Below are 25,879 nucleotides of genomic sequence, written 5' to 3'. Positions count from 1 at the left end.
GTGAATTTTTTTCAAAATCTCATTTGGAAGACTGCTGCGCAAATATGGTGTGATAAAAAATATTGCAACGATCTCCATTTTATTCTCTAGGGTCTCTGCTAAAAAAATATATAATGTTTGGGGGTTCTAAGTAGTTTTTTAGCAAAAAAAAAATGATTTTAGCTTGTAAACACCAAGTGTCAAAAATAGGCCCAGTCTTAAAGTGGATAAATGGACAACTTTGTGAAAGTGCTACTTGGATGTTAGGCCTATGTATGTGGCCAGGCTGTGAAAAAGTGTTACACATGTGGTATCTCCATACTCAGGAGGAATAGCAGAATGTATTTTGGGGTGCAATTTTTGCTATGTACATGCTATGTGTTAGAAATATTGCATAAATGGACAGCTTTGTGTAAAAAAAGTGTTTTCATTTTCTTTCCACATTTTCCAAAAACTTGTGGAAAAAAATGACATATTCAAAAGACTCATTATGCCTCAAAAATTATACGTTGGGCTGTTTGCTTTCCAAAATGGGGTCATTTTATGGGGGTTTCCATTGTCCTGGTGCTCCAGGGCCTTCAAAAGTGCGATAGGTTGTCAGGAAATTATATGTGTAATTTGTCCTCCTAGAATGCCGGACGGTACTACTTGGATGTTAGGCCTCTGTATGTGGCCAGGCTGTGAAAAAGTCTCACACATGTGGTATCGCCATACTCAGGAGTAGTAGAATGTGTTTTGGGGTGTAGTTTCAAGTATACATATGCTGTGTGAGAGAACCTGTTAATACGTCAATTTGTAAAAAAAAAAAAAATCTTCATTTTGCAAAGAGTTGTGGGAAAAAATGACCACTTCAAAAAACTCACCATGCCCCTTACTAAATACCTTGGAATGTCTACTTTCCAAAAAGGGGTCATTTGGGGGGTATTTGTACTTTCCTGACTTTTTAGTGTCTCAAGAAATGAGATAGGCCTTCAGTACATCAGGTGTGATCAAGTGTGATCAATTTTCAATGAATAGCACCATAGCTTGTGGACTCTATAACTTTCACAAAGACCAAATAATATACACTTCTTTGGGTTATTTTTACCAAAGATAAGTAGCAGTATAAATTTTGGCCAAAATTTGTGAAGAAAAATTACCCATTTGCTAAATTTTATGACAGAAACAAAGAAAAATGCATTTTTTCACAATATTTTCAGTCTTTTTTTATTTATAGCACAAAAAATAAAAAACCCAGTAGTGATTAAATACCATCAAAAGAAAGCTCTATTTGTGTGAAAAAAAGGACACAAATTTTTTATGGGTACAGTGTTGCATGACTGAGTAATTGTCATTCAAAGTGTGAGAGCGCTGAAAGCTGAAAATCAGTCTGGGCAGGAAGGGGGTGAAAGTGCACTGTAGGCAAGTGGTTAAAAACGCCCCTCTATATTATTCTATGGCCTCATGCGCGCACACACAGGGATTTTAGGAGCTCCAAGTGGCACAGGCATTTTTGGGCTGCAAAAGAAAAAAAAAACAGGACCTGTGCGTTCTGAAGCTGCAGCATCAAGCTGTAAAAACGTCTGACGCTGCTAATGGCTGATTAACAATGCTTATACAGCATTAAGCCACGTTATAAGTTTTTTAGGTCAGGAAAGGGGAGGGGGCGAGAGAGCGGCCCCACCCCCCTGGACCATACCAGGCCACATGCCCTCAACATGGGGTGCTTTTGGGCAGGGGGGGCTCTGCACCCCGCATCCCAAAGCACCTTGCCTCCATGTTGAGGACAAGGGCCTCTTCCCGGCACAGATGACGTCATCTGTGAAATAAAGGGGCAGGGTCCCATAATGATGCCACGCCCCTAATGGCTATATAACAAGCTGCGCAGACCCGGAGCTGGCATAATCACCGGAGACGTCGTCGTTGGAGGACCGGAGGAGGAAGACCAGAGGAAGAATAGTGGAGGGGAGAAGAGCGGAGGGCAAAAGAGCAGAAGACCAGAGCAGAGAAGACCGGATGAAGATTTGTAATAAACTTTTCAAAACTTCTCCTGTCATTATTTACATACACTGCCTTTTATGGGGTGAATGGGTAGGGGTACAATGTACCCCATACCCATTCACATAGGGAGGGGGTCTGGGATCTGGGGGGCTTCCAGATTCCGATAAGCCCCCTGCCCGCAGACCGCCACAACCACCGGCCAGGGTTGTTGGGAAGAGGCTCTTGTCCTCACATGGGGGTAAGGTGCTTTGGGATGGGGGTGCCCCAAAGCACTCAACCCCCCCCATGTTGAGGGTGTGTGGCCTGGTATGGTCCAGGGGGCGCTCGCTCGTCCCCTGCCCTTTCCTGGCCTGCCGGGCTGCATGCTCGGATAAGGGTCTGGTATTGATTTTGGGGGGGACCCCACGCCGTTTTTTCGACGTGGGGCTCCCCTCAAAATCCATACCAGACCCGTAGGGCCTGGTATGGAACCTGGGGGGGACCCCTACGCCATTTTATTTTTCCCATTTTGCCGTGGAGTTCCCCCCTCAAGATTCTCAGAGCGCAAGTCGCACCACAAGTTGGATCATCCTGATCCGACTTGCGATGCGACTTCCATTTAAATCAATAGGCTCCCATAGGGAACCATTCATTTTGAATGGAGGTAGAAAAACGCAAATGGAAAAAGCTACTAAAAGCAAGTTTTTACAGCTGCTTTTTCCTGGCGTTAGAAGTGGCTCTGCAGCTCGTTTTTTTCTGACGCCCTGTGTGCATGGGGCCTTAGCAATAAAACCTGGAAGCTGATTTGTTTCTTTTCAGAATTGTGACAAATTTTGCCCTCTCTACATAGTTGCATAGTCAGGTTGAAAAAAGACACAAGTCCATCTGGCTCAACCAACGAAAAACAGTAAAGAAAACTTGCAAAATCCAAGTATACTACATCCATTGCCACCCCTCTAGCTTTAGTAAACCCCTATATTACCAAACCTATTGGGACACCCTACTTCACACACGCATGAACTTTAATGGCATCCTAGTCTAATGCCTCGTACACACGCATCGATAGTTGGCCGTGAATTTTCGGCCAACGTCCGATCGGCCGATTTTCATATGATGCTTTCGACAACAGACTTCGACTTATCGGCCGAATAAAATCTGGTGTGCAGGCTATACAATTTTTGTTGGCCGTCAACAGAACGGCCGATTTTCCGTCAGTCAGTACAGATTTCGGCAGACAAAAAATCTGATGAGCAAGACTGGGCATGCTCAGAGAAGAAAAAACACACGGAAAGTAAACCAGCACATGACATCACTTCTGAAGTTGGTTGTTGTTGGCCGATAAAATTTGTGTGCAGTCTAGAGCACATTTCTACCAACACAACAACACTGGACAAAAGACGGCCGATCGGTCGGCCGATAATCGTTGCGTGTGTACGAGGCTTTAGTCTGTAGGGTTCAATATTGAGTTGGCCCACCCTTTGCAGCTATAACAGCTTCAACTCTTCTCGGAAGGCTGTCCACAAGGTTTAGTAGTGTCTATGGTGTTTTGGCATTCTTCCAGAAGTGCATTCGTGAGGTCATGTTAAACGAGAAGGCCTGGCTTGCAGTCTCCCCTCAAATTTATCCCAAAAGTGTCCTATCGGGTTGAGGTCAGGACTGTGCAGGCCAGTCCATCCCAAACTCACTCCCTATGTTTAGGGTGACTATTCTGCTGGAAGGTGAACCTCCATCCTAGTCTCAAGTCTTTTGCAAACTCCTAACAGGTTTTCTTCTAAGATTGTCCTGTAATTGGCTCCATCCATCTTCCCATTAACTCTGACTAGCTTCCTTGTCCCTGCTGAAGAAAAGCATTGTCGCAACATGATGCCATCACAATGTTTCACGGTGGGGATGGTGTGTTCAGGATGATGTGCAGTATTAGTTTTCCGCCACAGTTACATTTTGGTCTCATCTGACCAGAGCACCTTCAACATGTTTGCTGTGCCCCCCAAATGTCTTCCTGCAAACGTGACTTCATTTGGCTTTCTTTCAACAATGGCTTTCTTCTTGCCACTCTTCCATAAAGGCCAGATTTGTGCAGTGTATGACTAATCGTTTTCCTCTGAACAGATTTTCCTTCCTGAGCTATGGATCTCTGCAGCTCCCCCACAGTTACCATGGGCCTCTTGGCTGCTTGATTAAATGATTAATACTGTCCTTGCTCAGCCTGTCAGTATAGGTGGGGGACCATGTCTTGGTAGATTTGCAGTTGTGTCATACTCTTTCCATTTTCGGATCATGGCTTGAACAGTGCTCTGTGGGATGTTCAAAGCTTGGGATATCTTTTTTTTTTTTTTTTTTTTTTTATATAATCTAACCCTGTTTTAAAATTCTCCAACTTTATCCCTGACCTGTCTGGTGTGTTCCTTGGTCTTCATGATGCTGTTTGTTCACAAAGGTTCCCTAACAAACCTCCTGAGGGCTTCACAGAACAGCTGCGTTTATACTGAGATTCAATTACACACAGATGGACTCTATTTACTTATTAGGTGACTTCTGAAGGCAATTGGTTCCACCCAATTTTAGTTTGGGGTATCAGAGTAAAGAGGGCTGAATACAAATGCACACCACACTTTTCAGGTATTTGTAAAAAATATTTAAAAACTGTTAAATCGTTTTCCTTCCACTTCACAATTATATGCCACTTTGTATTTGTCTATCACGTAAAATCCCAATAAAATACCTTTATATTTGTTGTTCTAACATGACAAAATGTGGAAAATTTCAAGGTGTATGAATACTTTTTCAAGGCACTGCAGGGTGGATTTGATTTAAATCAAGTTGATTTTAATCACTAGTAAAAAGGTTTGATTTAAATCATAATTTTAAAAGAGCAACTGTTATCTCTGTCAAATTGCTTTTTTGTCAGTTTCCATGTGCGGAGTGAATCTGTATGAGAGTGGTTTTGTATAGATCAGTCAGCTGCTGCATCTGCGGGGCTCTAATGAAGACAATTGCAGGGTCTGCATTCCTTTAGACATGTTTTCCCTTTGGACAGAGAACACCTCCAGGTAGCCATATTGCATTGCATTTTCAGAGCATTACAGTTCTGCAGATTGAAAAGGAAAGATAATTTTAATTAACCTTCAATTACAATATGACTTTTATTAAAATCATGCAATATTGTTTTTTTTGCTCTAAGAAAAGTGTTACTCTAATTTTTAAATATAGGAAGACAAGTTCACAAAGATTTGAATATATTTTCATGAAGAACCTTTTTACAAGCATTGGTTGAATTTAAATATTCCCTCGGTACATTTTTTTTTTTTTTCCCATGGTCTCATTTAATTAACATAATAATTTTTTTGTTCTTGCCTTGCAATGTTTAAAAATATATTTCTCTTTCGTCTACTGACGGACACAGCTCCATATCGTCTTTGACCCTTGGGTTATGCTGCTCTCTATAGGAGTAGGACACTAGGTGGAAAAAAGTTTGACTACGCCCATAGAGCAGTCCCAGCGGGAATATTCCCACTTCCTGCTCTAGCTCTTCAGTTTTTTTCCTGCCTAGTCAGGAGTAAGGAGCTAGTTCCTTGCTGGTATCTCTGGTCCTGGCATTTTTCCTTTTTTTTTTTTTCTCAGCTAAATTTTTTTCTTTTATTTCTGTTTCTGTGAGAACTACAGTCACTACCGGATTGGGTGACGGACTGGATATCCTAGGTCCTTACGGTCAGCCGTGACCTAGCCCCAATGAACGAGGACTAGCCAGGGAGTTAAACGCCTCGTGAGGACACATACCCCTGGTCACGACCCTGGTACCTCCTGGCCCGCAGCACCCCCCATTCCAAGATGGGGAGGTGGTCTGCCTGGAGTGGTGCCCACCCGGTTCCATCGTGTGGTAAATAGTGTACCCCCCCTCTCCCTTTATGGTCCCTCGGGGTGGACGTGCTCCCCTCCCTGGGATGGTCAGACCCCCGGGTCCCCTACCATTTCTCCAGCCCCTCTAAACAGTCACGTTGGTTCTTTTGGCCCCAACCCACCCCCACTTTCATACTCTTCTGCGCATGCAAATGTGCTGGTGGATGCACTGATTGTATGCAGGTAATTTTAAATATTGGGATGCAGCCGTTACTGCATCAGAGGCGCCGGTCCCCTTGGGGCCGCAGTTCTTCAAAAACGGCTGAGGTTTTTTCCTTTTTTGTGTCAGTGGAGTTGTTCTAAACGCAATATGGCGGTGCCTGAGCAATTCGATAGACGGTATTACTTGAGGAGTCTCTGAGTACATGGGCAGTCCCACCTGTGGGGGACTCTCAGGTCTCCAGGCTGAATAATCCACCAGAGTCTCCAATTTTTAAAAGATCCTTTTGACAGGATAGCCGAGACTTTGTGTCGTCTGAAATCCGGCTTTCCTCTTCTGGAACTTCTGCCAAGACTCCTGCGTAGGCTTGAGGCAGAAGGGATTACTGCCATCCTAGTGGCTCCAGACTGGACTCGCCAGTCTTTGTACGCAGATCTGTTACTGTTGGTCGTTGATGCTCCTTGGAAACTTCCTCTTAGAGAAGATCTGTTGGCTCAAGGGCCAATCTTCTATCTTGCATTACAGTCGCTGGCTTTAACGGCTTGGCTGTCGAAGCGAAGTGCTGAAGGCTAAAGGGTTGTCTGAATCGGTGATTCCTACGCTGCTGCAAGTTGGTAAATCTTTTAGGTAGATTTACCATCACTGTTGGAAAATATTTGCGAGATTCCTCTGCTCACATTGTCCCAGAAGGTAGCCTTCTTAGTGGCTTTTTCTTCTGCACCGAGTGTGTTGGAGCTGGCAGCTGTTCACCTTACTTGGCGGTTCACAGAGAGAGTGGTTCATCCCTGCCAGTTTCCTTCCTAAGGGTGTCTCTGGTTTCTATTGAAATAAAAGCATTGTGTTGCCTTCCTTGTTTTCTAAGCCCAAGCACACTATAGAGATTGCCCTACATTCTTTGGATGTGGTTTGGGTAATCAGGGTGTACCTGGCGGGGACTGAGTTGCTCCAAAAAATCGGAATCCCTGTTTGTCCTTACGGATGGTTCCCGTAAGGGGCTGGCCACGTCTGCTGTGACCTTTTTCTGATGGGTCAGGCAGACAGTGATGCAGACCTATTGTAATAAGGTCAGGATCCTCTGTTTTTTCTGTGAAGGCACATTCTACGAGGGCCCTTAGTGCCTCTTGGGCCTTCCGCCATCTGTCGTCAATGGTGCAGGTTTGCAGGTTGTCCGTGGACACTTTCACAAATTTTTCTAGGGTAGATGTGTTGGCATCTATTGATGCCACCTTTGACCGCGAGGTTTTGCAGGCTGCTGTTGGAGAGGATTAGTCCTCTTTGAGGGTGTAAATTTTTGCCAGGTGAGCTCGTTGTTTCCTGGTTGAGCTCCTGTTTTACCTGGATGGCTACGTTTTAGCCTTTGGGAAGTATGTTTATTGCTGTGTTCTTCCCACCCCTCATATTGACACTGCTTTGGGACGTCCCAAGGGTCAAAGAAGATATGGAGCTGTGTCCATCAATGAACGAAAAATAACTGGATTTTTGTCTTCCTGTAAAATCCTTTTCTCTGATGTTCATTGACAGACACCGCACCCGCCCCTCTAATGAGTTAGGGTTTATGTTCTTCTGACACTGCTTGTTACAAAACTGAAGAGCTAGATCAGGAAGTGGGAGTATACCCCCTATGGGCGTAGTCAAACCTTTTTCCAGCCTAGTGTCCTACTCCTATGGAGAGCAGCATAACCCAAGGGTCAAAGAAGATATGGAGCTGTGTCCGTCAATACATCAGAGATTTTATGGTAAGACAACAATCCAGTTGCTCTGATGTGTGTAGCTGTAACTCAGATTTTTTTTCTTCTTTTTTTTAGCAAAGGAAGCATAAGGTACTTGTCTACAATTTACAAGCCATCTGTGAATCAAGTCTAGAAAAATGGCGTCGATGTTGCTTACTAGACATATGACACAGGCCCTGCAGCAAAACTCCAGATTACTTGTGCCATGTAAGTAAAACATAATATCAATATACATTTAGAAGTGTAATGCAATTGTTTAAATATCAGTGTAAACACATACATGCATGCATAATCTGGTACATAATGTTATAAATTATGTATATAAAATGAAAGGGTTAAAAAAATGAACATGCTAGCCCCCTTATTCAAAAGCATTGTTACTATATGTAAATACAAAAAGCAAAAGACAAGTTGAAATTACATGTTGGTCCTTGTGGCCAGTGATCTTTGCACAATGCATACTGTCTGGTTAGTGAACTGAGATAAAAGCAGTTGAAAGTGTATGCAAGTCTTGATGTCTTATCGTACAGTACACTGGAATTGATTAATTGACCATAGTTAATATGCCCCTACCTTTGGGTGATTGGAAAAAGGCAAAATATGGGATATTTCCCAGTGTACCCATATAAGCCTACCTGCTCCTGTGTAGGTAGCAGGACCTTCCGCAGTTAATTTTTCATATTAACAAGCTGGTGATTGGTTACTAGGACTACCACCTAGCAATCAATCACTTGGAAAGTTAACTCTTATCAGCGCTGCTGTGTGTCTCTCCCATTTCTCATTCAGCTTCCTGCTCCCTGCCTTGCGCTGCTCTCACTTTAAATGTCCGCAGGTCGGATGCATGTGAATTCATCATGTGCACTGACGGGCTGGACATTCAGCGAGCGGGATCCCCAGGAAAAAAAAAAAAACTATGCTGGCAATAAAAAAAATCATAAAAAAAAAACAGCGTGGGGTGTCCTATTCCCTCCCCCCTCAATCCATACCAGGCCCTTTTGGGTCTAAAGCCCCGTACACACGTAGCGATTGTCGGCCGTGAATTTTTGGCCGCCGAACGATCGGCCGATTGTCGGCTTGTTAGTATGATGCTTCCGACAGCCGACAGCGCATTTTCGGCCGAACAGAATCTGTCATGCAGGCATTAAAATTTTTGTTGGCCGTCACCAGAACAGCCGATTGTTCGCCAGTCAGTACAGATTTCGGCCGACAGACAGCAGATTAGCAAGACTGGGCATGCTCAGAAAAGAAAAAAGACAAGGAAAGTTAACCATCACAACATCACTTCTGCAGTCGGCTGTTGTTGGCCGACAAAATTCGTGTGCAGTCTTTTGCAGTTTTCAACAGACACGACAGCCCTGGACAAAAGACGGCCGATCGTTCGGCCGACTATCAGTACGTGTGATCAATACGTGTGTACGGGGCTTTAGAAGGATTTTAAGAGGAACCCCATGCTGAAATTTAAATCCGGTGTGGGGTCCCCCCCAAATCCGTACCAGACCACACCCCAAAGCACCTTGTCCTTAAATTGATGGGGACAAGGGCCTCTTACCCACAACCTTGGGCTGTGGTTGTGGGGGTCTGCACGCAGGGGGCCAATCAGAATCTGAAAGCCCCCAGATTCTGCCCCCCCCCCCCATTTGAATGAGTATAGGGTACCCATGTCCAGTCACCAAAAAAGTGTAAAAGTGAATGACAGTACAAGAGTTTTTTTTTTTTTTTTTTAAGTCCTTTATTAAAAAAAAAATAAAAAACAATGTCCGGCCACCGCCAGACCCGAAAAAAGGGAAGAAAAAAAAAAGCATTGCTCGCGACGAATGCTCCTGCAGTTTGCCTGCTCTGCCACGTTACCGTAAATAGCTAAGGAGTGGGGCCACCTGACGACATCACCTGGTGGTACTGCCCCCCTGTGACGTTGGCAATCCAGCAAATAAAGCAAACCAAAAACTCTTGTACTGTCTTTATTTACTTTTACACTTTTATGTGGAATGGGTAGGGGTACCCCATACTCATTCACATGAGTGATAAGCCCCCTGCCCACAACAGAGCTCAGGGTTGTGGGGAAGAGGCCCTTGTCCCCATCAACATGGGAACCAGGTGCTTTGGGGCGGGGGGGGGGGGGGGGCTCTCAAATCACCCTCCCCATGTTAAGGGCATGTAGCCCGATATGGTTCGGGAAGGGGGAGGGGGGGCGCCCGCTCACTGGTCCCCTAGTCTGTACAGCCAGAAGTTAACAAAGTCAGCAAACAGCCATGTGACATAGAGCCATGATAAGAGCACAAGCTTACTATGCTGCCTGTGATGATTTTTGTAATGCTAATTATAAGAGTGAGATGCTTCTTTACACTTCAGTTGGGGGAGCAGTAAATGTGCAGTGGAGCTCCATTTTTACCACCCCCAAGCCTATCCCCTCTAATCATTTTGTGTCCAGCAACGTACCAGTACGTCACTAGATTGGAAGGGTGATAATTGAGTCATCACTGCAGCAATGACAGAGATAATTTTTTAGCTCCAGCGATTCTGCACAAAGTAAATGTAATCCTAGTGGCTAAAAAGCCCCTGGATTACGTTTACAGGCAGTGGAAGGGGGTCCCACCCCTGCCTTTTTAGATGCGACTAGTAGCATTTGGTTCCTGGGACACAGTGAGAGGGATGGATGTCGTTCCTCCTACTGTGTGATGTCAGAAACCGGAAGCAACAAGGATTTTGCTTCCAGTTTCGGTCTGACGTAAACAAACTATTACCCGCTTGAACAAGCATCTGATCATACCCATCTTGGTTTAATCAGAGGCTTTGGAGGCCAGATGACAGATATGTGGTCTAAAAGACCCCACATCTCTCAATAAAGAGGACCTGTTATGGCCCATGCTATCACAATGGATGATTTTTATTCCTTGTGAAAAAAAATATATTTAATTTTTTAATAAAATTAAACCGAAATTTAAACTGCCCCTGCTCTTTGGTGCTGATGTGCAATTGCAAACGCACACATTGGCCCCAAGTGCTTGGTACCAAAAATGCTTTGGTCATGAAGGGGGTAAAAACCTTCCAGGGGGCAAGAAGTACTACCAGAGTAGACAGACGCAGCTCTCAATGCTTCTTCACTATTGGGTTATGCACCATCTACAGGAGTAGACTAGGCAGTGAAAACTTTTCACTCAACATGCCTATAGGGGCTGTCCTTCTCGACATAACCCCAGACACACTGTGCTCTCAACTCAGTTTCTTGCTGTCTAGTTAAGGAATAGGACCTAGGTTTCCCGCTGGGACACCGGTCTCCAGTTTTTTATTTTTAAGAATGTTTGTTTTTATCTTTACTCACTATCGCTAGCTAATGTCAGTGGGATCTTCCTGGTGAACTCTAAGCAACAGCCAGGCTGAGGTTTCGCACTGGATAATCTAGATCCTAACGGTCTCCCAGCCTGGCAAACGAGCATGAGCAGGTTGTGGTCCGCCCAGGCCTCGCCATGACGGAGCCCTGGTGGATGGGGACGAGCCTGCGAGCGGATGCCTCGCCGGGACGCATCGACCTGGAACGCCCTGAGTCGCAGCGTACCTCGTTTGGCTGGCAGCACCCCCACTCAGAGTGGGAGGCGAGCTGCTTCGGAGCAGAGCCCACCCGGTCCATGGTATGGTGAGTGATGCAACGCCCCTTGTGTCCCGGAAACAGCCCTCGGAAGGGGAGATGTAGGCCCACTCCTGGGGATAACAGGGCTGTGTTTCTCTGAAAGATCCCCCAGGCCTATCAGGACAGGCCCTGCCCTCCCGACTCCAGCTTAGGGAGCTATAGTCGGTATCTGACGCCTGGGAGGGGTTTTAATAAATGTTACCTTGTCCTGGGGGTTCCCTTTAGGTGGATTCCCGGCAGGGCCTCATGCCTGGGTCCTGACCGCATGACAGGCTGCCAGCCGCCATTTTAAGTGTAGGCATAGGCTCTCTCTGTGTAAGGGCAGTGGCTATTTTCCCTAAGCTTTCTATACTTTACTATTGGCACCATTTTATTGTAGCCTGAGGCTACACAGACAGTGTGCGGCCTCTAGTGGTGATATGTTACTTCCTGTCAGACGTTTTCATGCTGGCGATACACTACAGAGCTGCTACTTCTCAGAGGTGATAAAGTAAGGGGTTTTTGTTGCTTTGGGTATTCCTCGGGCACACTTTTGCTCCTGCCAGCTTTTAAGGGGGACTCCGGATGCAGCGCGGTATAGCGGTGCAGACCGCGATCATGATTTAAAGGGGCAGTGCACTCTTTTTTTTTTTTTTTTCTAAAACTTGCAAAATGGAGTCCCAAGGTAATAATTCCCCCTTAGACTTTATTGGGCGCATGCCGGACCATCTGGATCGCAGTCTATCGTGTCTGTCTGCAGGTTTGAAAAATATGGTGGACTTTGTGATAAAAAAAAGTCGCTACCTAGACTCGGCCACTGCCTTCTCAGTCCTCTGATTCAGAGCCTGATATGGTCATATGGTCGCCACGGACAATCCCATCCCTGAGGTATCCCTGTACTCGCAGTCAGATGGTCAGGAGGATGTGTCCCCCTTGGCTGCAGCGCGGGAACTCGCTAAGGTGGAAGCACTGATTCTTTCAGTACCTGGAAGAGACGCAGAGGGAAGATTTCAGCTGATCCAGCGGTGTCCAGGCGATGGTGTCAGGGCTTAGTTTTCATAATGAGCTAGTATGCGATGCATACTAGCTCATTATGCCTTTGTCCTGCAGGGTTTGTTTTTTTTTTTTGTTTTTTGAGGATACAACTGCTTTAAAACTTGGAAAATTGTAAATATTTTATGCACTGTTCCCTTTAATAAGATTACAGAAACTTGTGCCAAGTGTATTTCTGCTTGTAATTGCATTGCAGCAGGTTTATGCATAGTGTTACAGTTTCTTACCCTGAGTTGATTTTCCTGTAAGGATTCAGCCTAAACTGCTCTCTCCCCCATTTGTTTGTTGCGTTTGCCCTGGCGCAAAAGCGTCGGCATGTTCGCCTCTGCTGAATCGCGTGTCGCGTGTCTATGGCGTACGCCTGTTTGCAGGCACGCGGGAATTTTTGCATTTAAACACAGGCGTACGCCGCGTGGTGGATGGCAATGTCTGCTAGAAAAAGGGCTGACGGGAGTTCAGTTGGAAAGGGCACTATGATGCCACCGTCAGACCCTGAAGGTCCTAGTCGTTTCATCGGTGTCTACTCCTCCTGATAAGCCAGGGGCAATTTGCCAATCTGAGCCAATACGGTTGTCAGGCATACTGGCTACTGTGTGTACTCCTGCCACAGCCTATGTTGCCAAGGACAATTTGGCATCGGCATTAGCCAGCCTAAAGGGTAGGATTGCTGACATGATTGCAACACCACATGGAGGAAAGAAGCAGGGCAGATCCCCCTTTCCTGAGCTGCCCCCTGAATCAGTTTAGGATTGAGCAGAGGATGTGAAAGATGTAGCTGAGGGTGACCCTATAGCAGGTCAAGCTGAAAATTCCACTTCCGGGGAGTCAGATGAATCTCCTATCAGCCTCTCAATCCCAGAGATTGTTTATCCAGTCTCTTGCTGAGATGGTCCGGGCTGAGTTTAAACTCCTGCCCTTAGAGACTACTGAAAACTTTTTCCTCCATAGGCTCATTGCACCCTCTTCAGAGTCCTCGATCATTTCCAATGCATCCACTCTTGGAGCAAGAAGTGTATGACTGGGATCATCCGGATAGGAGGTTTGTTCCTCCTAAAAGGTTTTCATTGTTCTATCCTATGGAGGATACGTTTTCTAAGAGGTGGAAAATTTCCACTGTGGATGTAGCCGTTTCTTCGGTTAACAAGAATCTAACCTGTCCTGTGGATAATGCCCAGGTTTTTAAAGATCAGCGGCTAAAAAGTTGGGATCCTTTATTTAAAGCCTCCTTTTGCGGTTGCAGGTTCTGCAGTACAACCAGCAGTAGCAGCCATTGGAGTGTGTCAGTCTTTGAAAGGTCTTTGAAGAGTCTGTGTCAGATCTACCTCGCACTCTGTATTTCGCATTAGATGCTCTTACGGACTCCATAAGGCAAATGTCATGGTTTGCTCTAATGACAGTGCATATGCGCAGAATCCTTTGGGTAAAGAGCTGGTCTGCGGAATTACCATGTAAAAAATTACTGGCTAGCTTCTACTTTCAGGGAGAATGCCTTTTTGGTGATGATTTGGATAAGTATATCCAAAAGATTTTTGGGGGGGGGGAGGGGGGGAGAGTACGTTGCTACCTGTAAAGAAGAGCAGGAGTCCTTCCTTTTAAGATCCCCAGCACACATAATACCAGTGCTTCCCGTTTCAGTCAGTGGCGACGGCCTCAACCGTCTGCATCAGGACCCAAGCCTTTGGGGCAAGGTCACAAAAAGCCCTGGGCCCAGGGATCAGCCAAGTTTTCCTCTGAACCCTCTCAGTGAAGGGGCGCCCCTATTTGCCTGGGTGGGGGAAAGGCTCCTGCAGTTCTCAGGGGCATGGGTGGAGTTAATTCAAGACAACTGGGTTGTCTCAACCATTTTCACTAGGGATACAAGCTAGAATTTCGGGTGTTCCTGCATCCTCAGTTTGTGAGGTCAAGTATACCAACAGATCCCCTAAAAGAGAGCTCTCTTTCAAGCATTGGACCAGCTGAGAGCTCAGAGGGTGATAACCGAGGTTCCAGAAAACGAAAGGTTCAAGGGTTTTTACTCAAACCTATTCATAATTCACAAACCAAACGGGGATGTGAGACCTATTTTGGATCTTAAAGCGCTGAATCAGTTTCTGAACGTTCATTCCTTCCATATGGAGTCAATTATTTTGGTCGTAACCTCCCTGCAGGGAGAGGAATTTCTAGCATTCATTGATCTCAAGGATGCATATCTTTATGTGCCTATATTTCAGACCCATCAAAGGTTCCTTCATTTTGCGATTGGAAATCATCATTTCCAGTTTGTGGCCCTGCCCTTTGGGTTGGCCACAGCACCAAGAGTGTTCACAAAGGTCTTCGCTCCAGTATTGGCTGTTCTAAGGTCCCGAGGGATATCGATAATAGGATATCTAGACGATCAATTATTAATAGATCAATCAGCGTTGGCTCTAAGCCAAAATATCCTTCAGACTGGGTTGGATACTGAACTTGGCAAAGTCAGCATTACAGCCAGTCCAGCGTCTGGAATACCTGGGGCTTGTTGTTGACATGGTGCAGGCAAAGATCTTCTTGCCAGCAAGAAGGGTCTCAGACCTGAAGGGTCAGGTTCAGTAAGACTGAGATATCCATCTATACGTCTTTGCATGATCTTACTGGGAAAGATGGTGTCCACATTCGAGGCAATTCCCTATGCTCCATTCCATGTCCTGTCTGCGTGGAACGGAAAAATTCAGTCTTTGGACCGGTTCATATTTTTGCTACCAAGAGTCTGAATTGGTGGTTGTTGACCGGAAATCTGGAGAAGGGGAAATCCTTTCTTCCAGTGACCTGGAAGGTGGTGACTACAGATGCGAGTTTCTCTGGCTGGGGAGCGGTTCTGGAGGAAGCCACTGTCAAGGCGAAATGGTCTTGGGTAGAGTTCTTTCCCCATCAATATTTTGGAAATTTGTGCAGTCAGTCTGGCTCTGAAATTCTGGATGCCCAGACTTCGGGGTCACCCTGTCAGGGTGCAATCCGACAATGCTACGGCTGTGGTTTATGTCAACCAAGGAGGCATGAGGAGTCGATCAGCCCAGAAGGAGGTGGATATTATCCTGTCCTGGGCAGAGGCGTTTGGGCCATGCCTGACAGCAGTGTTCATTCCAGGAATAGAGAACTGGCAGGCAGATTTCTTAAGCCGTCAACAGATGTTTCCGGGGGAATGGCCTTTAAATTCCGAGATTTCTCTATCCTTCATTGGCGAACGCAGTTCTCTCTGATTCATATCAGTAGGGTTATACTGCCCCCTACAGGAGTAGGACACTAGGCAGGAAAAAGTTCTGGTTACGCCTTTGGGCAGTCCCAGAGGGTACACACTCTCTCTTCCTGCATAGGATGTCAGTTTTTTTCTGCCTAGTAAGGAGTGAGGACCTAGTTCCTTGCTGGGATCTCTGGTCCTGGCATAAAAGTATTTTTTTATGTAGAATTTTTAGCTAGCTTTTTTTTTTTCCGGAACTTTTTTCCTGTGAGATCTTCAAACAATTATGCCGAGCGGGGCGACAGACTGGACCCCCATATCCAGTGGTCACCCCAGTCTGGCCAGCGAGCACGTGCAGGCCTTAGTTCCACGCTGGGTCAGCCGTGACATAGTGACATAGTGACATAGTCCCACTGACTGGCCCAGCGAGTTAAACGTCTCGCCAGGACGCACACGACAGGGTCTAGGCTGATGTTGCAGCGTTCCTATTTGGCCGACAGCCCCCTACTCCGGTGGCGTGGGGTCCAGTCAGAGATGGCGTCCGCCTGTGTTCCTTGTGTGGTGAATAAATGTGTCTTCCCCCCCCCCCTCCCTGGTGGATTTTGGGGTGGACGCGGGCCCTCTCCCTGGGACGGTCGGACCCTCGCACTCCTGGGTTTCCCTCTGTCCTATTGTGACCCCCCCCCCCACGTGGGGGACTGTTTGGGCCTACCTGAGCCTGGGGCCTAGTGAACAGGCCGCATGTGGGGCCGGGCGAGTTCGCTGTCCGCGGTGCTCAATGATCGTGCGGGGGGGGGCTTGCTGGGGTTCTCCTAAAGTGGAGAGTACGGATGGCCATGGGGGGGGGGTCCCTGATTGCCGCGTTTTTTGGGTGGGGCCGCCATTTTGTTGCAGCCTCTGTCTGCTTCTATGGAGGCGGCCATCTTGGTACACCCGTTTTCGGCCATTTTGCTGGAGATTTTTTGCAGTGAAAGCCGGTTGGAGTGCCTGAAGGACAGTGAGCCTTGAGGGTGGTCTCTCCCTCTCTGTGGGGGCCCGTTAGCACGTGCCCGACCTCCGAGGGGCGCTGTAGCGCTGTGGGGCCGTTTTTAAATAAAAAAATGTCATTATTTCATTTTTTTTCTTTTAAAGTTTCTGACGGGTTCCTTAGGTTCAGTATGGGCCCTGCAGGCCATTTTTTCCCACCTGACCCCCTCACGGAGGCCGCAGGGCCTTCCGTACCTCCACTTTCCGTCTGTCTTTTCGGCAGTTCTGGACGCATTTGTGCCCGGGGGGTGGAGTCTGGCTCAGCCCCCGCAGATGTGGGCCTCCCTGCCGGGTCTGTTACCTTGCGTCCTTTGTCTCCTCTCGGATTATGAGGATAACATTTCCACCTGCCCTGCCGTGACAGGCGCTGGTGGAGGCACTGTGCGCTTTCGGTGCGTGGCACCCTGCAATTTGGGGGTCGCAGCGGCAGCTACGCCTAGGGCGCAGGTGGCATCTGGCACTCGCATGCCACCTGGAGCTGCTCATTTTGCTGGCTGCTCATGTAGAAGAGGACCGTCTGAGACGTTCCCCTGGGGTGTCTAAGTGGCCATTAGCCATTGCCCTTTTGGGGGAGTCTCTGGTACAGAGGACTGTTTCCGCCTTTTGATGGACGTACGGTCTCTAGCTGAATGGGACTACAGTTGTTCTGGTGGAGGAATCCCCGTCCTTTAAGGACTTAGGGAATAGGATGGTGCGTGCTGTGGCCTGCGCTCTGTGCTCCCTGGCGTAGCTGCACTGGGAACAGTGTTTGTTTGCCCTTGCCACGCATACTCTGCCTGATGGACGGAGTCCCAACACCGCAATTTGGTGTGGGGCATGTCCCTCTTGCCCTGGGAAAGCTGGTCGACCAGCTGGCGCAGGGGCTGCATTTTGTTTGCAATGCCGCGCTGGTCGAGGCTCCCTTGTATAACACCTTGTCTTTTTTGGTGGTGGTTGACCAGAGTCTACTTGACCAGAGTGTTGGTCTGTGGCTCAAACTTCTAAGAAGGTCTTAATGGATCTCCCTTTTCAGGGGGATCGCCTGTTTGGCGCTGCCCTGGGTGCTTCCTCTCCCATCTAGGGGGTCGAGGACCTGCGGCTGGCCCGGATCCCAGGCTGACTGGGTTCAGGAGGTCATGCGTTCCAGTTGCAAGATCAAGTTTCGATCCGGTTATTTCCGGTAAGGTTTTAACCTTCCAATGTACGGCTGTCTCCGGATCGCTTACAGGCGCTCTGTGGGGCAGTTCAGGCTCTGGTTCAACAAGCTGGGCCTACTGGTCCTTTGTTGGTTCTGTGCAGATCACAAATTCAAGTTGGTATTGGTTCGCACGGTGGTGGCTTCTCTACACCAGGGGGCTTCCTGGCCTCCATAGACATCTAGCTGCCTACCTTCACGTCCCGTTATGTTCTGGATAGCTACGGGTTCTCAATTTTTTGCCGTGGGGAAGGATCTCTTGGTTTGTGGCATTACCCTTTGGTCTCGCTTATGCTACTAGGGTCTTCACGATGGTGTTGGCTCCGGTCCTGGCGCTGTTGCGGCAGTGGGGCGTATCGGCCCTGGTTTCCTGGCCGCTCTGCTTCTCCGTTTTTGGAGTCCCCTACGGTGCTGACAACGAAGTTGGTTGTCACCGTGGGAACACTGGTGGGTTCTGAACCTTCAGAAATCATCCCTGGTCCTTTCCATGAGACTGGACTTTGAGTCTGACTTTGGACTCGGTCAGGGTGTTTCTCCCTCCGGGGTCAAAACTCTTGGAACTTTAGACTGCGGTCGACTGTTGCTGTTCCGCACATGGTCTTCCCTTTTGGACCTGCATGCAAGTTCTAGGACTGATGGTGTTGTTTTTCAAGACGGTCCCTTTCGCTCAATCCCTCTGGGGATCCCCCAGGAGGCACTCCTTCTCGAAGGCGACTGAAATCTAAACTCTCTGGACTTGCAGATCCGGCTGGGCTGGGTGCCCAGGGAGTCTTGCTCTGGAATCCTTCCTCCCTGTCTACTGGACAATTGTCACCTCGGATGCAAGCTTGTCCGGGTGGGGAGGAGTCTTCTGCAGGTTTTCTGCTTCGGGAGTATGGTCCCTGGAGGATCCAGGTTGCTGCTTATTGTCCTGGGGCTGAGAGCGATCCAGCTTTGTCTAGTTCACTGGATTGGGCACCTGCAGCTGTCCGGTGCACTTTCAATTGACTACGCTGAGACCGGGGCTTGTGTCATTCACCATGGGGGCACCAAAAGTGTCCTTGCTGCCTTGGAAGTGATGTTTCTTCGTTGGGCAGAGTGCCTTGTTTTCCGGCTCTATCCGCTGTTCCCCTTCTAGGGGGGAAACAACACAATTGGTGGGCGGTTTGCCTCAGTCGACTGGCCCTGGATACAGGGCAATGGTCCCTTCATCCGCAGTCGTTCCACCAGTTGTGGCTTCGTTTGGGGGCACTCAGGACGTGGGTCTGTTGGCAACGCATCTACAGGATAGTGCAGAGGTCATGGCCCGCTCCCGGGACCCTCTCGCGGGTGCAATGGTGGCCTCATGGGTTCTCTCTTGGGCAAGAACATTCGCTAGGTTCAACATGTTCAATGCTGAGATGTTTGGCGTGGTCACCTGTGCAAGGCTTAAGCCGGCATGGTCATGCGAGAGTGCTCGCCGATGGGCCAAGGTCAGTGTCAGCTGCTTTCTGCCTTTCCTCCTCTCCTGTTGCTGCCAAGAATCCTTCGCAGGATCGAGGCGGCAGGGATTTCGGTCATTCTCGTGGCTCGGGACTGGCCTCGCTGAGTTTTGTACGCCGACCTGGTCAGGCTTGCCGCTGACTCTCCTTGGGTTTCTTCTCTCCGGGGCCGATCTCCCGTCCGGCTTTACGTTCGACAACTTGCCGGCTTGGCTGTTGTAAGCCAGGTGTCAAAGGACAGGGGGTTGTCTGCTTCGGTGATTCCCACCCTGCGTAAAGCGTGGGAGGCATCTTCTATGATGATTTTTTTCATCATATGAGAAAGTCGCGTATTGCGTGGTGTGAGTCTTCTTGGGCTCCCCCTCGCTCTTGCTCAGTGGCCGGATCTTGGCTTCCTTCAATGGGGGGATTGATCAAAAGTTGGCCTTGAGTACTGTCAAGGGTCATATTTCGGCTTTGATCATTTTTATTCCACAGGCCGTTGGCCGCCCATTCCCTGGTGTGTAACTTTTTCCGGGGGGTGCGAAACTTGGTTCTTCCGGTGCAACCTCCGTCGCCAACTGGGGACCTTGGTTGGTGCAGTCGGTTCTTCCAGACCCTCCTTTGCGAGTATCGTGGGTATCCCCTTCTTACCTTATTGCAGAAGGTGGCCTTGGTTGCTGTCACTCTGCACACGGGGTGTTGGCACTGTCGACATTGTCCTGTCATTGTCCTGTCATTCTCCCTATCTGTTGGTTCATGGGGCCAGGTGGTACTTTGTCCGGATCCGTCCTTCCCTCTGAAGGTGGTTTCTAGTGTTCACTTGCACGGGGCCATTGTGTTGCCATCTTGTGTCCTGAGCCCCCTCATCCTACGGAATGTGCGCTGCATACTCTGGATGGAGTTCGGGCACTCGAGGAGAACTTGGCGACTACTGAGTCTTCCCATAGTCGGGTTCGCTCTCTGTGCTCACAGATTGCCCAAGGACAGGGCTGCCTGTGCCTGCTGTGACTATTTCCAGGTGAATCGGACTGTCGGTGGTGCAGTCTTCTTCATTTATGGGTCAGGTCCTAACTTTCCCTGTTTCGGCGCTTTCTACTTGGGCCTAGTGCTTCCTGGGTTTTTTGCCATATAGAGAGAGAGGGTGTACTCTCTGGGACTGCCCATAGGCGTAGCCAGAACTTTTCCCTGCCTAGTGTCCTACTCCTGTAGGGGGCAGTATAACCCTAATGATATGAATCAGAGAGAACTGCGTCCGTCAATGAACTTAAGAGAAAAGGATTTTACGGTAAGTAAAAAAATCCAGTTTTTTCAATTTATCTGCCTACGCTGGGGTGTCCCAGATGTAGATCTGTTGGCATCCAGGTTCAACAACAAATTGGAGAGATTTGTGTCCAGGACCAGGGATCCACTCGCAGGCGGAGGGGATGCTTTGGTGACTCCTTGGGAGGAGTATTCCCTGATCTATACCTTGCATCCGGTACAGCTGATATCGAATTTGTTGCGCAGGATCCAGCTGGAGGGGAAACCAGTAATTCTCGTAGCTCCAGCTTGGCAGCGATAAGGCCCTGGGTCCTTGGACTGCATCCAGGCTTGCTCTCTCAAGGTCCGATATTCCACCCTGGTGTACAGACTCTCTCTATACTTTAAGGCTTGGCTATTGAAGCCCTAATCATGGAAGAGCAGGGTGTGTCGGCCCCGCAGTTCATACACTGATAATCGCCAGGAAGCCAGTCTCTAGAAATAGAAATCCTAAATATGGGCATCCCTGCACGTATATCAGGAGAATTCTAACCTTCCTAGCAGGGGTAGATATGAAATTAGCCCTGAGCATGATTAAGGGGCAGATTTCAGCTTTATCTGTCTTTTTCCAGGAACCGATTGCTTCCCATTCATTGGTTCAAACCTTCGTCCCGGGGAATAGTGCGTTTGCTTCCACCAGTGAAGCCACCGTTGTATCCTTGGGACTTAAATTTGGTGTTGGCAGTTTTGCAAAAACAGCATTTTGAACCTCTGGGGCAGGTTCCCCTGGTTCTTTTGACCGAGAGACTGGTCTTTTTGATTGCGATAACTTCGGCTAGAAGGGTATCGGAACTAGCAGCTCTTGTAAAGAGCCATTCTTGATATTTTATCAAGATAGGGTGATTTTACGTCCTCACCCAGATTTTTTGCCCAAGGTAGTTTCTGCCTTTCATTTGAATCAGGACATTAAACTATCTTCTTTTTTTCCAGATCCTCACTCAGAGGAGGAAAGGTTATTGCATTCTCTTGATGTAATTCATGCACTTAAATTTTATTTACAGTAAACCGCTCAGATTCGTAAGACCGAGAGCTTGTTTGTGCTGCCAGAAGGGGGTTAGCAGCATCTAAATCTTCGATTTCCAGTTTGATTCGCCAGTTTATTACCCAGGCATATCGTTTAGTAGGAAAGGTTCCACCTTTTCCTGTAAAGGCACATTCTTCCAGAGGAGTAGGTGCCTCTTGGGCACATCGCCATCAAGCCTCTATGGTTCAGATTTGCAAGGCCGCGACCTGGTCGTCGGTGCATACATTAACTCGTTTCTATATAGTGGATGTTGGGACCCAGGAGGAGTCTTTTGGCCGCAGCCTACTGCAGGCGGCGGTGTAATCCTTCTGTTAAGGGTCAGCTGTTTTTTTTTTTTTTGGTGTCCCTCTCCCCTCCGTTGCATTGCTTTGGGACATCCCATATTTTATGATTATGGCTCTGTGTCCCGTGATGTATGAAAAGAAAAATAGATTTTTAATTCATACTTACCTGTAAAATCCATTTCTTGAAGTAAATTACAGGACACAGAGGTCCCTCCCCTCTTCTATGGGATCTTTTATTGCTTGCTACAAAACTGAGGTACTTCCTGTGTGGCAGGGTTTATATAGGGGGTCATCAATTCTGATTGGTTGACAGTGTCCTTCACCTACGTATAGGTGGCTATATAACCCATATGTTATGATTAATGGCTCTGTGTCCCGTGATGTACTTCAAGAAATGGATTTTACAGGTAAGTATGAATTAAAAATCCATTTTTTATTACGAAACCTTTATTGAGACAATTTTGTGGTACACAGTCCTGTTTTTCTATATCTTGTAACTCGGGAAGGGGTACCTGTGTGGGGAAAAAATATATGATTTTAGCTGTGGTCCATAGACACTATATTGTCAAAATATCGGGACACCTGCCTTTACATGCACATACATTTTAATGGCGTCCTAGTCCGTAGGGTTCAATATTGAGTTGACCCACCCTTTTTCAGCTATAACAGCTTCAACTCTTCTGGGAAGGCTGTCCACAAGGTTTAGAAGTGTGTATGGGAATTTTTGACCATTCTTTTCAGAAGTGCATTTGTCAGGCACTGATGTTGGACAAAAAGGCCTGCTTGCTTTGTGCACTGGTGTGCATTCATGTTGAAACCCGAAGGGGCCATCCCCAAATTGTTCAAAAGTGTCTTGGTATGCTGACGCCTTCAGAGTTTCCTTCACTTGAACTAAGGGGCCAAGTTCAACCCCACACCATAATCCCCCCTCCACCAAATGATTTGAACCAGTGTACGAAGCAATGTCCATAAAGACATGGATGAGCGAGTTTGGGGTGGAGGAACAGGGCTGGCCTGCACAGAGTCCTTACCTCAACCAGATAGAACACCTTTGCTGTGAATTAGAGTGAAGACTGTGAGCCAGGCCTTCTCGTCAAACATCATTGACTTCACAAATGCGCTTCTGGTAGAATGGGCAATCTTTCCCATAGACCAGGGGTGGGGAACCTATGGTTCGGGGGCCGTATGCGGCCCCCGAAGTCATCTGGTCCGGTCCCCCATGCAGCTGAGTCTGTGTCTCTCAGCTGATCTGTCAGAATGGAGCCGATGCTTCCTGTATAGTTCCTGCTCTGTTATGACAGTCTGAGTGAGTCACAGGCGGAGTGATATCAAATGCACTCCGCCTGTGACCAATACAGGAAACATCACCTCCTCCTCCAGCGGGGCGCTGCTACACTTCTCCTAGCCAGCATTTCCCGCCAGCAGCACACACAGCAGTACCAGACAGAGCCAGCAGTACTCGCAGCAGTACCAGCAGTACTCGCAGCAGTACCAGCAGTACTCGCAGCAGTACCAGCAGTACGCACAGCAGTACCAGCAGTACACACAGCAGTACTAGCCAGAACCAGCAGTACCAGCCAGAGCCAGCAGTACTCGCAGCAGTACACACAGCAGTACCAGCCAGAACCAGCAGTACCCACAGCAGAACCAGCAGTACTAGCCAGAGCTAGCAGTACCCACAGCAGTACCAGCCAGAGTCAGCAGTACCTACAGCAGTACCTACAGCACAGTACCAGCCTGAGCCACCAGTACCCACAGCAATACCAGCCAGCAGTACCATCCAGCAGTATCAGCCAACAGTACCAGTCCGAGCCAGCAGTACCCACAGCACAGTACCAGCCATCAGTACCAGCCTGAGCCAGCAGTACCCACAGCAGTTCCAGCCTGAGCCAGCAGTACCCACAGCAGTACCAGCCAGCAGTACCCACAGCAGTATCGGCCTGAGCCAGCAGTACCAGCCAGCAGTACTCCCAGCACAGTACAAGCCAGCAGTACCAGCCTGAGCCAGCAGTACCCACAGCAATACCAGCCAGCTATACTCACCAGCAGTTCTTTTCAAAACTTACCACCGCAAAAAAGTTGACTGCGCTCCAGACTGACCGATGCAAACCTGGAAAATCTGTTGTGAGCAGCAACATCATGAATACCAGCTAACATCACACACCTCACCAAAGAGGAGCAGTTGCAGCCATCACATTAGGGGTGAGTTAATCAAATGTTTGACCAAATATAACAGGCTAATTTTTAAGGTGATAATTTTGTACGGCCCCCAAATGGTTTTATAAATACCCAAATGGCCCTTGGCAGAAAAAAGGTTCCCCACCCCTGCCATAGACACACTCCTAAAACCTTGTGGACAGCCTTCCCAGAAGAGTTGAAACTGTTATAGCTGCAAAGGGTGGGCCAACTCAACATTAAACCCTATGGACCAAGACTGGGATGAGCCTGGGATGCCATTTAAGTTCATGTGCGTGTAAAGGCAGGCATCCAAATACTTTTGACAATATAATAGGGTATTTTCTTATATTTTGACTTAGTTGCAGTTTTTTTCTTAGATGTAGGAAGCTTGCTAAAAGGCACCCTCATAAAGTTCTATGGGTAAAGCCCCGTACACACGTACCGATCGTCGGCCGAACGATCGGCCGTCTTTTGTCCAGGGCTGTTGAAAACTGCAAAAGACTGCACACGAATTTTGTCGGCCAACAACAGCCGACTGCAGAAGTGATGTCATGTGATGGTTAACTTTCCGTGTGTTTTTTCTTTTAGGCATGCCCAGTCTTGCAAATCTGCTGTCTGTCGGCCGAAATCTGTGCTGACTGGCAAACAATCGGCCGTTCTGTTGTCTGCGTACAAAAATTTTAATGCCTGCAGGACAGATTCTGTTCAGCCGAAAATGCGCTGTCAGCTGTCGGAAGCATCATACTAACAAGCCTACAATCGGCCGATCGGTCAGCGGCCGAATATTTGCGGCCGACAATCGGTACGTGTGTACGGGGCTTTAGACAGCATTGTGTCCAGACATTGTCTCTAGCATGTCTCATGTTACACCAGTAATCTATTGAAAATGTAAAGGCACGTATGTGGTCCAAGAATATATAAGGTCTTTTTAATAGCATAAAAATATATACTGTATATAGGCAATACTGTATGTGCATAAAAACTGATGCAAAAATGCGCAGAATTGTCTTGTGTACAATATTTTCGGCTTGTGGACACCATGTGCAGAGACTTGTGTTTTTCTTACATAGGTCTCTACAAGAACACAAAACACTTTTTTTTTTTTTTTTTTTTTTTTTTTAATTCACTTGGCTCCATAATGAAATACAGGTATAAGGGCAATTTCAATAAAGCTAGTGTACAAAGTGGCTTTTTTTTTTTTTTTTTTTTTTGCAAATCTGTTGTATTAATTTTTAACAAAACTTGGCTTTTCCTTTAACTAGCAGTGAGACTGTAATCAGTTAAAATCGTTTTAAAAGACTAAAGTTCATTTCTACTACATAAATATGCTCTAAGATGCAATAAAAACTTGAAAACAGTACAGTTTGCACTCTTGGATATGTAGTAGAGTAGTGGGATTCAACAAAGTCAGTACTATTTCTGTAACATAACCAGTAACCTAGGCCATGTTTGAGTTGGTGTATTCACTGTGAACCTACAAATGATAAAAAGCAAAAGCTTTGCATGCTGAATAGTAGCAATACTTGCTAGTTCACTGAACACTGAAAAAAATGAGTCCCCTTAAATTACTAATTCCAAGATCTTAACAAGCATGTAAAGGGAAACTTCTTTTTTTGTTTTATTTTGGAAAGTCTGGTGAAGGGTTAGATCCTCTGTTAGTGTGTGGGGGAATCTCCCTACTGGCAATAAAAAAATAAGTGTTCGGTTGACCGTTGTCAAAGACTAAAGCCATAGAATCATTTTATTTTTGTTTAGCCAGCGCAGCGGGTTAAATGAAAAAAAACTCTCAATTTCCCCCATCCACACACTCAATATGGATAAGGGACTAGCTCCTGCTGAGGTTTTGTATTCTGACAGTGGGGATAGTTCCCCGCCAT

The 25,879-nt window shown here is 47.3% G+C and overlaps 1 protein-coding gene across 1 annotated transcript in view; it reads left to right on the top strand.

The window, feature by feature from the left end:
- The window catches only part of ABAT (4-aminobutyrate aminotransferase), a 252,910-nt gene that overhangs the window by 67,963 nt on the left and 159,068 nt on the right, over positions 1 to 25,879 (top strand). The window contains exon 2 of the mRNA XM_082261300.1: positions 7,801 to 7,932. Coding sequence (XP_082117426.1) covers positions 7,863 to 7,932 — 70 coding nt within the window. The 5' untranslated portion in view covers positions 7,801 to 7,862. The remainder of the gene's footprint in view (positions 1 to 7,800; positions 7,933 to 25,879) is intronic.

The sequence above is a fragment of the Pelophylax lessonae genome (genome assembly GCF_965119305.1).
Source record: "Pelophylax lessonae genome assembly, chromosome: 6".
Classification (NCBI taxonomy): domain Eukaryota; kingdom Metazoa; phylum Chordata; class Amphibia; order Anura; family Ranidae; genus Pelophylax; species Pelophylax lessonae.
Note: the sequence above shows the minus strand (reverse complement) of the source record. Positions and strands in the feature narration are given on the sequence as shown.